Consider the following 12,365-nt stretch of genomic DNA (forward strand, 5'->3'; position numbering starts at 1 on the left):
TTCCTGCCCCGCTGAGGTGTGTGTGTTGGAGAACAAGAGGAGCAGACAGAAGAGGCAGTGACGGCCTCGAGAAGCTGTCCCGAGCGGGAGCTGGGCAATCTTCCTGCACTTACACTGGGCTGTGGCTGCAGCTTGCATTAAAAAACTCCAAAAACGTCTTTCCTTTATTTTTTTGCCCTTTTCTCCAAGCCGACAGACGCCTGAAGCAGCTTGGGGGGGCGGGCCACAAAACATCAGACAAGAAGTTTCCATGGCAACTCAAAACTTCCTTTCCAGCCCTGTATTCATTGTAATTCTCCAAGGCCACTTTTCAAAGCCTTGGTGAGGGTTTGGAGAGCCACCCACACAACAGCCCTAGGATCCAACCCCCCCCCCCCCACACACACCCCCTACGTGTTGGGCTGAAAGGACATGGGGGGAGAAGCTGAGTTGGCAGAAAAACTTGTCATGGGATCTGCAGAGAGATTATAAAAGTAATGAGAGTTGCCTTTACAACAAGTTTGAACCAGGAAGAATTTACCCGGTGGAGGGATTTCAAGTGTGAAAACAGGAAAGTGCAAGGGAATGAGGAAGAACTGAGTCTTGTTTCAGAAAGCTGGCTCTCAACACAGCAGCAATTAGGCACAGTTAGCCTGGCCCCTGAGCTAAGCGGGCCCTGGGACGCCCCCACCCCAGCACAGTTTAACCCCTGTGTAGCCACACAAGAGATGGACAGTGGGTCTAGGGATGGAGAAAGAGATGTGTGTGAGGATGAGGGTGAGGATATGTGTGTGTGTGTGTGTGTGTGTGCGTGTGTGTGTACAGGAGAACCTGGGCAGACCATAGCTGGTCAAGCCAAGCAAAGTTCCATGATTCCTGGCAATGGGATTGTCAGACAAAGCAAATAAAAATGCAGCATGCCCAGCCCTGGCTGGTTGGTTCAGTTGGTTGGAGCTCCATCCAGCACATTTAAAAGGTTGCAGGTTCAGGGTCAGGGCACACACCTAGGTTGCAGGTTAGATCCCTGTTTCTCTCACATGATGATGTTCTCTCTCTCTCTCTCTCTCAAGTCAATGAAAATATTCCCAGGTAAGGATTAAAAACAAAAAAATGCAGCAGGCCTAGTTAAATGAGAACTTCAGGTAAGCAATGCATAATTTCTTAGATTCTAAATTATTATTGGTTGTGTATCTGAAATTAAAATCGAAGTGGGTACTCTGTACCTGGCAACCTTACCTGGCAGGCCCGGATGGAGGCTTTGGCTGGCCCTCTGGCTGCAGAGGGGAAGTGTGGTCGATGATGCCCACGGGCGCCTGGGGAGGGGTCTCTTTGTACAGCACAGACATGCTTTCCTCCCTGCCAGCCAGGAGCCTGGCTTGAGCTCAGGATAGGATGCTGTTAAGGAACCGCCGGGGCACCTTCAGCAGAGCACTGCAGAGCCCACCAAGCACAGCCAAGCATGAGTGATTCCCCAAGGTGACCCTCCCAGCTCAGTGGCTCCCAGTCTGGGCTCTGGTGTCAACGCAGACACTCCTCCTGGCTCCACGGCCAGACAGCTAGGTGAGCTTCAACTCCCCATGTCCTCATCTCTAACACGGGACAGACACTCTTCTGAGGAATAAGGGACACACAGCATGGGAAGCCCTTTAAACAGTGCCTGCCCGGAGCCTGGGCTCCGAAGAGGTAGCCGTTATCTCAAAAACCCATTTAAAAGCATTAACGATTTTCATCCAAGTGGAAAAGGGGAATCAAAGACTAGAGTCAGTAGGATCTCGGCGAAGTGAAACAAACACACTGCCACCGCATAAACTAGGCACAGCAGAGACTAGAAGGGGGCGTCTCTATTGTTACCGGTGGCTGCTTGTGGTTAGTAAGATTCTGCGTAAGGCTCCCCTTTCTTTATTCTCGATTTCCCAGATTATTCATGGTAAGCCTTTAAGGTAGTAATGGTAATACTTTAAGAAATTATTTTAAAATAATTTGGGATGACTTTTCCTCAGAAGTGCTATATTACTTTGGGAGCATGACTTGAGGTTACTGCAAGGAAACGGCTGCCAGGCAGGGTTTGACTCTACAACCCTGTCCTTGGAGGCTCCTGCAGTTGGTGGGGTGGCTCTTGCCTCTTCACTAAACGGCCCCGTTGGCTGCTCACTCCCCCCTTTCTCCTTGCTCTTCCCTGTGTGAGACAGCCAGGGCACACAGCCTATCCCCGACTGGCTGTACAACTTTAGGCAAGTCATGTTACCGTCTGAGCCTCCATTTTCTCATGTTTAATGAGGTAAGGGTTAATACTACTCACCTCCCTGAGAAGAGGGCGTATCTGTTTTATTTATTGGTACATGCCTGTGCCTTGCACAGGGCCTAGTGCATGATAGTGGTCAGTGAATACTGGTTGGAAGAGTAAATGAGTGAAGTCCATGAGATGTCCGGCATTTGCAGAGAGAGCAGCAATAACAAGTGACCAACAACCACTTGCCATTGTTATTACAGTTCTCAGAAGGTGTGCAGATTTTGGCATAGATGGACCCAAGTTTGAATGTGTTTTCTACCCTGTATGGGGATGGAAAGTATTCCCTAGCAGGGCCACAGGCAAGCTGCTTAAGCTCTCTGAGCCTCAGTCTGCTTATCCATTGAATGGGGATGGCAATTAGCAGTGACTTTGTAGGGCTGTGAAGACAGGATGAGCCAAAAGCACAGTGCCTAGCACAGAGGAAGTGGCCCCAGTCGCAGGCCTCTACTCTCCTCCTGGCTGTGTCGCTGTGTCGCTGAGTGCAGTACAATTACTAGGCAAGCTCGTGGCCCCTGGACGGTTCTAATGAGTCTGCTAGTTGGATCGGGTTGCCAGTGAAAAATGCTGCCTTTGGAGTGAGGCTCACAGCTGCAGCTCCAAGTTAGAAGAAACAGCGTTTCAGATTAGAGACACTCTCTCCTCGTTTTAGTGAAAAAGATAGGAACTGGGTGGGGACACCTGGAAGAGTGCTTGGTGGGGGAGCTGGGATTCGAAATCGGAGTCAAGACAGCTCCTCCCCGTCTGACGGCCCGGCTCAGCCACAGTTAAGACCCTCCCCTAGGAGGGCGTCGCCAGCCCCGCAGTCTTGGTCAGCTCTTGCTTTTTTCAGACTTAGAGACCCGTAGTTCCGTTGTCCCGAGCAGTAGCTCCACGGTGGGGTCTCCCCGGGCAAAGCCAGTCTAAGTGCGAAAGCCAACCGGTCCCGCAGCCGACGGCTCGCCGGGGCCGGCGCGCGGCAGACGCGTCTCTCGCTTTCCGCTCCAGGGTCTGCGGGCAGGACTCCTGTGTGGGGGCGCCCTTGCGCGCCGCAGAGCGCCACCGCCCCGTGAGCCCCGGTCCCTCGGCGCTTTCTAATCACGCGCCCCTCAGTGGCACAGGAGACCGCTCTCCGCCTTCCCTAAAAGTCTGTCTCAAGCGCCAAGGCCGGAAGAAAACGCCCCCAAATGCTTACAGCGGGCATTCTTTTTCTTGTATCTACATTTCTGTGTTTTCCAATTTTTTTGTACACTAACCATATGTTACGTTTTGTTTCATTTTCCTAAATAAAACAACTCATTGTCCTGAGTAGAAAAGTAATGTTTACTTTAAACAAACAAAAAGACAAATAGGAGAATACACACTTGGCATGCAACTCCCACCCTAAAAAACGACCGCTGTTGTGTCTCCCTGAAAATCTTTTTCACCTTAGATGACACGTATAGAACAAGGTTGCTCGTTTTCCAGTACCTTGCTCTCTCCCCTTCCCCGGGCTAACGTGACGTCGGCCCATCCAGGGCTCCTCTGCGCCCCGCCGAGTGCGCCCGGGGTCTCGCCCATTCTCTGCGCTCCCAAGTCTGCACACTCGTGTGAGTCTCTACTTAAGAGACCGGCAGACCATGGAACCTCGCAGGACCGTTGTCGTCAGGAGAGAGGGAAGGAGAAAGAGAGAGAAGATCCTCGAAAGTAAGAAAAAAGGGAATGAAAGACAAAGGGGAAGAAGGAAAAAGGTGGTCAATAAGAATGGAAGAAAGGAAGGAAAAAGGAAAGGAAAGGAGGGAAGCAGAGTGATGAAAGACTAAAGCGCGGGCCGGGCCGGCGGCCGGGGCCGAGCCCGGAGCCCCCACCAAGCCCTCTTCGAGCTCCTCCGAGTCGGAGGCCTGGTGGCCTTGCCCCTACTTACCTGACCTGAGCAGCACTGCCCGGTAGAGTCCCGTGGCCTCGGCGGGCCCCCGTGCCCGCTCGCCCAGCCTCTGCGCCATGCTTCCGCGCCCCTGACTGCTGGCGGGCGCTGCGGCCGGGAGCGCACGGTGGAGCGCAGTCCGCGGCCGGAGAGTCTCCGCGGCCTTGAGGCGGCTCCGAGGCCAAAACCCCGCGGCGGATCGGGTTACCTCAGGGATCCGGAGGCCGGGCGCGGAGGCGCCGCTGGGGGCGGCGGGGGCGGCGGGGCGGGGGGCCAGGGGGTGAGGGCAGGGGTAGCTATCCCCGCCCAGGCAGCAGGTAAGGCGCAAGTGAGCGTCTGGTGTGGGGACTCCTGGCCCTGCGGTTCCAGGTCCAAGGCTAGCACCGGGTGCCTTGAGTTCCAGCTTTGGTCTCCTACCTACTTCTGTACCCCTGGCCGCTGGCTTGGTTGAATGCCACAAGCGGGTGTAGGGGCTCGAAGTGCCATCCTCGGGATCGGGTCCCAGTGCCACCAATCAACAGCTGTGTGACCCTACGATCTAATTACCTGACCTCGAGGAGTCTCAGTTTTCTCATCTGTAAAATAGGTTCTTATCTCGCAGGGCTGTAAGAGTAACTGATAAATCTTAGGACAGTGGCTGGCACAGAATGAACACTGTATACCGGCGTTTTCCAAAAAGGGTTCCAAGGCATCCTGGGGGTGGGTGGCAATGAGACGCAGGGGACCTCACTGAGGGAAAAAGGTTGGGTGGGAAGTCTGTGGACGCCACAAGATTGGTTTCTCTGGCTGTGTGGGAATCTCCTTAACAGTAGAGATGGGGGGACTGACCAATAGGGTCTAAAGGTAATGGGGCAGAGTCAACCAGGTGAACTTGGAGGACAGAAGAAATTGACAATTTTGGTTATCTACTGTATGTCTAGTCTGTGTTAAGTCTCCTCTAAAACAAACAAAACACACTAATGTTTACTCTGTGCTCTATGTCCTATTCATCTCATCTTCACAGCCCCATGAATTAGTGTCTGTTCATCTTCCAATTTTACAGATAAGCAAACTGAGGCTCACAGAGGTTAAATGATTTGAGATCACACAGTGTGGAGCTGGGATACAAATCAGACGGTCTGACTTCAAACGTGGACTCTGTGTCCTTGACTGTTGACTCTTACCTCTTTGGGACTTATCTCATTGACTCTTCACAGAAGTGCTGAAGGCTGGATATTATCCCCAGTTTAGAGACAAAATGATTCAGACTCAAGGAGGTAAAGTGACTTGGCTCATCCCCACACAGCTGGCTGGAGGAGCCGAGACCCAATCCAGTCTTCACTCACAGAAGTAGTGTCCCTGGAATCTACATTGCACCCCCGACCCCCGGGGAGCTGTCCAGGGTCCCCGATGCCATCTGTTAAGGCAGTGTCTGTGTGGGCCAGGGAATCTTGAGTTGGCTGTTGGGACCTCGGCCACAAAGTGTCTGCCTCTGTGTCCTCTCCCCCGTGGTGTCTCCTAAGGCCAGCCAAGTCCTCTCTGGCTGGCCCTTGGCCACTGCTCAGTCCCAGCTTCTGCTTTGATTCAGAGATCCTTGTATTTCTCTGATCCTCAGTCACCACCCAAGGTCCCAAGGACCCAAGTGACACACTTTATCATCAGGGACCTCACTGATTGGCCAGACTGATCATATCTCTCATCAACAACCAGCCACCGTGAGCGCCAGGAACAATGCCAGACATTTGGCATTCACTGACCCCTATTTGTCCTTCAGAGGATCATCTCATGTAATCCACTCTTTGGTCATGTATGGTTATAAGCCCCTTTTAGAAGTGAGGAAAAGAAGGCTCAAGTGAGTTGCTCAAGTTAGTTGTGGAGCTGGAATTTGAACCCAGACGCACTGAAGCTTTTGCTGCAGGCGGAAAACCAAGCCGGCTATTGAACAAGGTGGGAGCTCAGGAGAACTGTGACTAGGAATGTGAGTTTGCAGGGCATTCCAGAAGGACTGGCTGAGGTTGCACTTCCTGAGGACTTCTAGGTGGGTCCCACTTACCTGAACCATTTAGTCTCTGCTTCTCATTTTCATTATGAAACATGGCCTGAGGTGAGTATTCTTTCTGTGAACGGAAAGAAAGTGGGTGGGAGTCAGGCCCTCTGTTCCTTGGTAGCGGAGGGGCGAGTAGGTGTTCATCATGTCTCTGAGCCTTTAGACTATGGAAGGGATTGTTCAGGTCAAAGTCCTTTCCAGAGAAACAAACTACTGTCATTGGAGTATGTGCACATGTGGGGTGCCATTTATGAGATTCACACCTTAAAAAATAGCTTATATTTTAGAACAGTTTTATATTTGCAGGAAAATTGAGAACATAGTACAGAGAGTTTCTTAAACCTTGCACCCAGTTTCTCTATTATTAATATTTTACATGTATGTAGGGTGGCTCATTTGTTATAACTAATGAACTAATTTTGATATACTATTATCAATTAAGTCATGTCTCCCTGGGGTCCTCTTGGCTCTGACAGTTTCTCAGACTCTTTAGTTTTGATGACCTTGACAATTTTGAAGACTACTGAGATTCATGTCTTTTTTTGTTTTATGTTGGGATCTTATCCACACAGTTTCTCCTCCTTGGTCTGCCTTCTCCCTGCCTCCCTGGCAAACTCCTCATCCCTCAAGGGACAGTTCAGAAGGCTTCAGGGTTTGGGTCTGAAGGTCAGTTCTTAGACATCTTCTCTTCTCCCTCTACATTACTTTAAAAATAATTCTAAGCCAGTGGTGCTCAGATGTGTATTTCCAATCCAGACTTTCACTTGGAGCTTACTTAAATGTTGTCCAACAGGCCACTTGACATCTCCATTTGAAAGTCTAATAGGCCACACTCACAGTGGCCCAAACAGAACCCTGGACTACTCCTACCCTTAACCTGTTCCTCCCCTGTACCTCCATCTGGCAGCTGGCCCCTGGCCCCTGGCCCCTGGCCCCTAGCCCCTGGCCCCTAGCCCCTGTCCCTGTCAAACAGACAGGAACTGGGGTTTTGCTGTGCCCTGTCTTTCTGAAACTGCATAGTCCTCAGGTCACTGAGACATGGTAGGATTGCCTCTTGGTATCTCTTCAATCCTTCTTCCTCTCTGATGCCTCCACCTGAGCCAAGCCCCCACTCCCGCTGGCATGGAGGCCTGCAGTAGCTTGTTTTCCTTCCAGCCATGGTCCACACAGACTCCAGAGCAAGCTTTCCAGATGTAACTCAGACTCTGACCCTGCCCTCCTAAAAACCTTTGGGTGCCTTCCCTCTGCACTTGCAAGCAGACTCACAGGCCTTGCCTTGGCCTTCAAGACCTCTGCAACCTGCACCCTCCCTGCCTACCTCTCAAATCTCATCTGTTTGTTCCTTCAAATATTCAAGGGCTTGGGATACTTCTGTGACAAAAACAGAGGTCCTTGACCATGTGGAGCCGACATTCTAGTAGGGTAGATGGACAATAATGAATAAGTGAAGTAGTAGGTTAGAAGGTGAGAGAGACTGTGGAGCAAAGGAAAATTAGGGCAGGGTTAGTAGTGTGGCAGGGTAGTATGTGGCAATAAATGGCTGCTCAGAGGGTACCACTGGGAAGGGGAGATATGAGCACACACCTTGAAGGAAGTGGGGTATTAGCCAAACATCAATTAACTTGGGGAAGAGTGTCACAGACAGAGGGAACAGCCAGAGCGAGGGGCCTGAGGTTGGAGTGTGCCAGAATGTTCAGGGAACAGCAGGGGGGCCAAGGGGACTTGTGTGGAGGGGACACAGGGGCAGTCATATGAGAGAAGGTCAGAGAGGAAATGGGGGCTCCTTTCCCTCATCTCCCATATTCTAGTCACTAGAACTACCAGATTCCCTGGAAGCCATGCTGTCCCTCACTTCCGGCTTGCACACAGCTGTTTCCTCTACCCAGGAAGCACTTTCCAGCTCTGCCTGGCTACTCCTTCCTGTCCTGTAGTCTAGGCCGAAATACCACTTCCTCAAGGAGGTCCCCTTAATCATGTGCTCCCGCAGCACCCCAGACTTCCCTTATATTAATATTCACCACGAGTTATGATTGTTTGAGCCCCTTCTCCTCCACTAGACTGTACTTGCCTGTCCATAGCTGTCTCGCCAGGGCCTAGACCGGAGCTGGGCTTGGATTGGATGCACAGTAACAATTTACTGGAAGAATGAAGCCAGTGAGTGAATGAATGAATGAATAAATGCACCCACACTGGAGCTCTGGGCTATATAGAGAAACTGGCTAATTCCACAGAGAGTAAGAATGGAGGGAGGGCTCCTGCTGCTTACCCAGGGATTATTCAGGGTGGACAGAAAGGCCTGGGGTCCTGGCATTCCCCTGGGGTGTTCCCATTTGAGCCCTGCCACCAAAGAGGCCATAGGAGAAGAAAAGGGAGGGTGTTTGGGATTTGGCCAAGCTGCTTTTACGGTTTTTAACAAAGGGATTGAGAGGACCAGTAACCTCATCTGTGAAAGAAAATTCCAGGACATAGAAAAAGGACCTGTTTCAGAGGGCTCTAAGGGGCTCCAAGCTGCTTCTCCAGTCTCCCCACGCAGACCAGGGAAGTGGGGCTGGGTCCCTGAGGTCAGCATTAGCATTACAAAGCCAGAGTTGCATAAGGAGAAGCTTCCGGAGCTAGAGTTCAAAGAATTGTCCCTTGCCTTCCCGGACCTGCCTTGCATGAAAGGATTGTTGGGAAATCAGGCCAACCTATGTCCAGTAAAACCTCAGTGACCAAGGCATAGGCCACTCGCCCTTTAATGACTGGAGTTTGGTGTGGAGGTGGAAAAATGCTCACTGGCATGCAACCCCTTGTGAAGGCAAAGCTCATTTGAAAAGCCACGTGGACCTTTGCTGACGTATTACAGGTAATTGATAGTCTTTTCTAAAGACTGTGCTGTGAAACACAGCCAGTCCTCATTTGCTCACAGCATAGGGACTGGAAGGTGCTGGCTTAGTTATAATTTTGGTTAGTGAGAGCTGGCGCACAAATATTGTACCAGAGGTGGTACTATTGTATACTGCATAATATACCTAACTGTGGCCGGATACAACTCGGTGTTGGCTGAAGCCAAAGACATTTGCATTTCTCCTGTCCTTTCCTGGGCACCACCTGCTTTTTTTCCCCACATTCCAATTGCCGAGAAAATTTTCTTGGATTGGCCCTTGGTGACCTTCCGTGGGTCTAACCCCAAAGTCTCCTCTTCTTCCCTTTGCTCTGCTGCTTCTCCCGCAGGCTGATGCCTCCATTAGGGAAGTGTCAAGGAGACCGCAGACCCCTCACACGTCTTCCTTGGTCTTCCCCACCAGACGCACGCACAGAGTAACACTTGCTTCGTTTATTTGTAAAGATTTTACACCTGGAGGAGTAGCACACATGCATGAAGCACACTCATCTCAGTGCACAGCTCTCTGAGGTTTACTCGGGTATTCACCCGCATGACCACCTCCGAGATGAATGTATAAAGTGTTCCCGTCCCCAGAAGTTTCCCTCGTGCACCGTCTCAGCCAATGCCCACTTTCTCCCCAGAGGAAGCAGTATTTTGACTTTTACCATTGTAGGTTTGTCTCTTGTTCTAGGATTTTATACAAACGGAATCATAAATTTTACTCTTGGAGGTTTGGCCCCTTTCACTCAACAGTATGTTTGAGATTCATCAGTGTCATTCAGATCATTCTCTTTATTGCTGAGCGGTATTCCATCTCATGGCTGCCTCACAGCGTGGCTGTGCGTCCTCCAGTGGACGGACGTTTGGGTCGTTTCCAGCTTAGGCTGTGACTGGTGAAACTGCTGTGAACCTTCCTATGAATTTTTGGGTAAACACTGTGTGGTTTCTGTTGGGCGAGTCCTCAGCTGTGGGTCAGCTGTAGCAGATACTCTCACAGTGGTCGTATCAATTTATGTGTTGTGTTTTGACATCTTCACAACATAGATTTTTTTTGAGACATTAAAGTCACTTCCGTGTACAATGCTTTGGACTGGTGGTGGAGATGCAGGAGGTATTAGCAAAATCACAGCTTGGATGAACATAGATGGGCCTCAATTCTGACTTTGGAAGGGTTGAGGGAGGATCTTGGAGTATTTGTCCTTGTAACGTGGAGTGAATCAGAGGGAAGTGTGTCTCTGGGTGTCTTGTTTTTACCCCCCCCCCCCGCCCGCCCCACTGCACTGTAAACACTGTGCAAACAGGCACTGCAACACATTCAGAGATTTCTTTACGTATGGCGCAGTTCTCAGCACGTAGGCACTCAGTAAAGGGAAACCAGCCTACTTGCAGCAAACATTTGTTGAGCATATCCTATAGCCGGGCACTGTGATGAGACTGTACCCATATGGTTTCACTTAAGCTTCATAATAGTCCTTTGAGTTAGGGAAGCGGGGGATTCCTGTTTTACAGGCGAGAAAGGAAGCTGAGGCCTTGGACAGGTCAAGATACGCAGCTCAGCAGCATTGCAATCAGACTGGAGACAGTTCGACTCCGTGCCTGTGGTCTTAGCCACTTTCACAAGTGGGGTGTGGGTATATGCAGTGCATGTGTGTGCACACAGGTGTAGGTGTGAAATAGCAAGAGACTGCACCCCCTTTCACAGAAAAGGAAACTGAGGCTCAGAGAGGTTAAGGAACTCTTCTGTGTGGGCCGGCCTCCCCATCGAGCTAATTCTTAAATATAGTATGTTTTTTCCTGTGGACCCTTGGCCGCTGCCCACCTCCTCCTGTTCCCCTTCCTAAGCTCACAGGTGCCACAGGGTTCTCCTTGGGCTCTGCCTCAGCTCCTGATTCTTGTAAAGCCATTGTGTTGTGTGAGGTGACACCTGCTGCCACCCTTTCATCCCCAGGGGCAGAAAGGCTCAAACCTTGAATCCTTCCTTTAAAGTGTGGGCCACTCTGGAGAGGCACCAAACTGGAACTCGTTCCTTTCCCTGGGTCCCTGCACCTCACACTGCCGCTGGGGTCGGGGCGAGGCGCGGTAAGGAGGGCGGTGTCTTTCTGATCCTGGCCTCAGGGCCCTCTCACTGCCCATTCATTCCAGTGCTCTCAGGCCTCAGAGGCCCAGAACCCTGCCTCCTGGGACCCACACCAAGGCACTGGGTGAGGAGCCACCCCAGCCCTGGCAACAAAGGGGCGCCTTCCTCTCCTCGCCTGCACTTGGTGGGTGGGCTGTTTAATTCTTAAAAGCTTACAAAATAGTTCACACTAGTAATATACAGCATTCGGCAGAAGTAACACCTGCTTCAGTGTGGTTGGTAGGGCAATAATATGGGTATAATAATGTATAGTTTTATTTTTTAAGATTTTATTTATTTATCTTTAGAGGGGAAGGGAAGAAGAGAGGGAGAGAAATATCAATGTATGGTTGCCTCTCGTGTGTCTCCTGCTGGGAACTGGCCTGCAACCCAGGCATGTGCCCTGACTGGGAATCCAAACGCAATCCTCTGGTTCTCAGGCCCACACTCAATCCACTGAGCTACGCCAGCCAGGGCTAATGTATAGTTTTAATTTGAACATTTCACCTAAAATGTCATATGGTGTGCTTGAATGTGATATTGTTATGTTGCAAAATTACATGCTTATGATTTTGTAATAAAAGATTCTGTAATAAAGGGTGTTATTTGTGCTGGACCCTGTACAAACCCATCTGTACTTTAAACATTTGGAACAAGCCAACTGCACACAAATTTAAAAGTGACATTTCTTCTCACCGTGCCCCTCAACTCCCATCGCCCCCGTTGCTCAGAGCCGCCACTGTCTTCGGGGCTGTGTGTGTGTTCGCTCACTCGCCTGCAGCGAGATTTTTAGTCGGTACCATGCGTCCTGTGCATAATTCTACGTCAACCCGTGGAGATCCACTCCACGCTTTTGGTCCGCATCATTTAATACAGCATGATGCCTGCAGTTTTTGAAAGACTAGTCCCCTTTAGCGGTGTTTTCGGGTTGTTACAGTCACAGGTCATCCTGCTCTGAACACCAGCCCCCCCCCCCCCCCCCCCCCCCCCCCCCCNCCCCCCCCCCCCCCCCCCCCCCCGCGTGCTCTCGCCTCTTTGTGGGCGTGACCGCTGCTCCCGCGGTGCTGCGCAGTGGGAGTGCTGGGCTAAGCGGGTACATGGTGGTGGGGGGCAAAGTAGGTTTGCAGTTATAACACAAATAATGCAATAACAAATAAAGAATAATATGAGAGTGAACTCTGTTTTGTATACTCACAACTGTAGACCTAC

General features: G+C 50.9%; 1 protein-coding gene across 2 annotated transcripts in view; it reads right to left on the bottom strand.

Annotated features, from left to right (window-relative positions):
* Positions 1–12,365, bottom strand: part of FAM107A (family with sequence similarity 107 member A) — a 56,476-nt gene that overhangs the window by 16,006 nt on the left and 28,105 nt on the right. The window contains exon 2 of one of the 2 annotated variants that reach the window (XM_037040802.1): positions 6,181–6,244. In XM_037040802.1, coding sequence (XP_036896697.1) covers positions 6,181–6,244 — 64 coding nt within the window. Of the gene's footprint in view, positions 1–4,148; positions 4,330–6,180; positions 6,245–12,365 lie in introns of those variants that run through there. The other variant, XM_037040803.1, reaches the window with a different exon arrangement.

The sequence above is a fragment of the Sturnira hondurensis genome, unplaced genomic scaffold (assembly GCF_014824575.4).
Source record: "Sturnira hondurensis isolate 20B ecotype Veracruz unplaced genomic scaffold, ASM1482457v3 Scaffold0002840, whole genome shotgun sequence".
Lineage (NCBI taxonomy): Eukaryota > Metazoa > Chordata > Mammalia > Chiroptera > Phyllostomidae > Sturnira > Sturnira hondurensis.